The sequence below is a fragment of the Gaeumannomyces tritici genome (assembly GCF_000145635.1).
Source record: "Gaeumannomyces tritici R3-111a-1 unplaced genomic scaffold supercont2.268, whole genome shotgun sequence".
In the NCBI taxonomy this organism is placed as follows: Eukaryota; Fungi; Ascomycota; class Sordariomycetes; order Magnaporthales; family Magnaporthaceae; genus Gaeumannomyces; species Gaeumannomyces tritici.
In genome coordinates this window covers 1-2,323 of record NW_008804812.1, presented here as the reverse complement: position 1 = coordinate 2,323, position 2,323 = coordinate 1, and the positions used below count along the sequence as shown (strand labels likewise).

Here is a 2,323-nt window from a genome sequence, read left to right as displayed (position 1 = left end):
AAGTTTGCTGCGTTTGCACGCGTTCGGATGTTACCGCACCAAGGTTGGGATGGCGCACTTTGGTGGCTTACTCTAGCGTCTGTTCTGAACAGGGTGCATTGGTCACCTGGGTATACTAAAACGTAATGAAATGTGACCAAAGATGGAGGTAAAACCCAGGGATGTCATATGGTCAGTATCTAGATCAAGATTTTGCGTAGTTCCCCTCTGATTTCCATTTTTTAAATTATGGGTAGCTTGTTACAGCTTGTCACAGTTCGCTTCGCATTTTGTTGTAGAGAGGAGGGACTGAAATACATGCACGATATTCTTCGCGGTTTCGTATGGAAAAGGGCTATATTTAATATCTACATATCCTAGGACTCCATTCGGTTCACCGCGGTCTGCTCCAAATTTGCGTATTTTTTCGGAAGATGGCGGCTGCGATGCGGTCGAGGCCCACTTTCCGACGTCAGGGGCCGGGCTGAGCTGAGAGGGGAGTCGCCAGGACGAGTAGCGGTCGGTGGAGGAGCTGGGACGGACGCGGAGTCTGGGGAATTCTCTGTGCAAAGCAGGCCGTGTCCCGTTTGGGCCATTTCTGGCGGGGTCGTATCTCTGTCGGATGGGTTTGCTGGTTCGTTGGCAGGTTCCGAGACGCGCGGCCTCTTGGAGGGAGTAGACGGGCCCGCCCGGCCCTCCCAGCGACTCGATCGCTTCGAAGGCGGAGTAGCAATGGGAGTTGGTGCGGCCGCGATCGAGGCCGGCCTTGGCAGGTACGTTAGATCAAGGACGCGAAGGGCCAGATGATTCGTGTCAGCAGTGCGACCAGCGACCTTCGCGGTGACACTGAGAAAGGCGCCCGACGGCGGTGTCTTGACCTTTTGCCAACGCTTGGTGTTTTCCAAGAAGCAAGTTACAGCGAACTGTACCGGAGCGGCCTTTGAAGCGTTGTAGACGGACGTTTCGACGGTGAAGTGGCGGGGTCCCGAAGGCTCAGGAGAGCCGTCGTCACTAGCGCGGACCGAGCCGATGACGGTCACCATGGGGCACCATTGTTCTGGCAAGTGGCGGCGGTACTCGTCGAAGTCGGCCACGTCTCCTGGGTGCCTAATCAGGTCAGCCGAAGCGAGGCTGCAGGGGTGGAGGGACCTGCCTCATCAAGCTCAGTGCCTGGATGCTGATTTCCAAATCACCGTCTGCGGAAAGGACCCTCGAGAAGCGGCCATCGGCATAAAAGAAGGTGTTGGGAAGGTATAGGTCTCGTTCGTCTCGCGTCATATAGACGTGGATGCGGGTGCGAATCGGCTCGGCGATAATATCAGGACTGTAAAAGCCGTCTTCGCCGAAGATGTTGATGTCCGCGCGGATCTCGGCGTAATTCGGAGCGTCCCGAGTCGAATCGTCGGTAATGGTGTCGACAAAATCACGCAAGTGGATGATGCTCGAGAATGTTGGCTGTCGAGACATGACAGAAGGTGCTAAGCGGGGGCGTTTCGTGTCCGACGCTTGTGGATATCAAGCGTGTGAAGTGCCTGGTAGGTAAGACAGAAGAATTAAGTCGGGTGAACAGGTTTATCCTCGAATCTGGTGGGGCGGGTGCTTAAGTGGATGAAGGAACACCTAGGCACGGCTATATAGATCATGTGTTATGGCGCGGCGTGCCCTCCGTGCACTTGCAGCTTTGTCTCTCGTGTGCGTTGGGTGTATGAGACCCCTATCACAATCAGGATGGCAGTCCTGATTGTCCTGGCTTTTTAGCAGAGGTGGGAGGGGTCTCCTTCTGTCTAACCGCCTTGACATCAGGTAAAGTGCAGGGACGACTAAACTACCGCCCAGGTGACCTGATCACACGAACAGGGGAAAGAGACTAACGAGTGCTAGGACAAAATGATAAACGGGCGGACGGAGGAACGTGGTCACGTTTAAAGTTTGAAGCTGAAGTGATTGGCTTGTTAGGCGATGTGGCTGAGTTAGCCGGGAAGCGACCGGTGCCCCGGGACAGGGGCTGGCTGCCGGTCGGCGGGCAGGGACAGCGCTTGTCTGTAATGCTCCGTAATGCGAATGGAAAAGCGAAGGGGTGGGCGAGGGGTTAAAGTACGGGGGAAGGGAAAGGGTGCAATGGTGTAGTCGATGCGTTTTGGAGGGGGTATAAGCAAGGTGGGCTGGAAGGCCTTTTTCGAGGGCCGCAGGTTGGTGTTCTAGTGCCGATAACATACGCGATCGATTTGGTCGAATTCGATATCGACGCTGCAGATGCGCGCAAAGCCGTTGCTTTGGACGAAGTCGACTAGATGTATCCAGCTATGGATGCTACCAACGACGCTGTGGACAGGATCCCGGCCGG

At 55.4% G+C, this 2,323-nt stretch overlaps 1 protein-coding gene across 1 annotated transcript; it reads right to left on the bottom strand.

The window, feature by feature from the left end:
* Positions 1 to 324: 324 nt before the first annotated feature.
* On the bottom strand, positions 325 to 1,925 carry GGTG_14338 (hypothetical protein). Its single transcript, XM_009232265.1, has 2 exons — positions 1,133 to 1,925; positions 325 to 1,086 (listed from the first exon to the last, which is right to left on the bottom strand). Exons 1-2 carry the CDS (start codon positions 1,444 to 1,446, stop codon positions 357 to 359), a joined length of 1,044 nt encoding a protein of 347 aa, XP_009230529.1. The 5' UTR covers positions 1,447 to 1,925; the 3' UTR covers positions 325 to 356.
* Between the last annotated feature and the right edge of the window lie 398 nt (positions 1,926 to 2,323).

Bases quoted from the DNA above. Each gene is read 5' to 3' on its own strand.
- GGTG_14338 (XM_009232265.1), bottom strand. From the start codon at position 1,446: ATGTCTCGACAGCCAACATTCTCGAGCATCATCCACTTGCGTGATTTT. The intron at 1,087-1,132 runs GCAGGTCCCTCC...TGACCTGATTAG, and splicing joins CAGGCACTGAGCTTGATGAG to GCACCCAGGAGACGTGGCCG.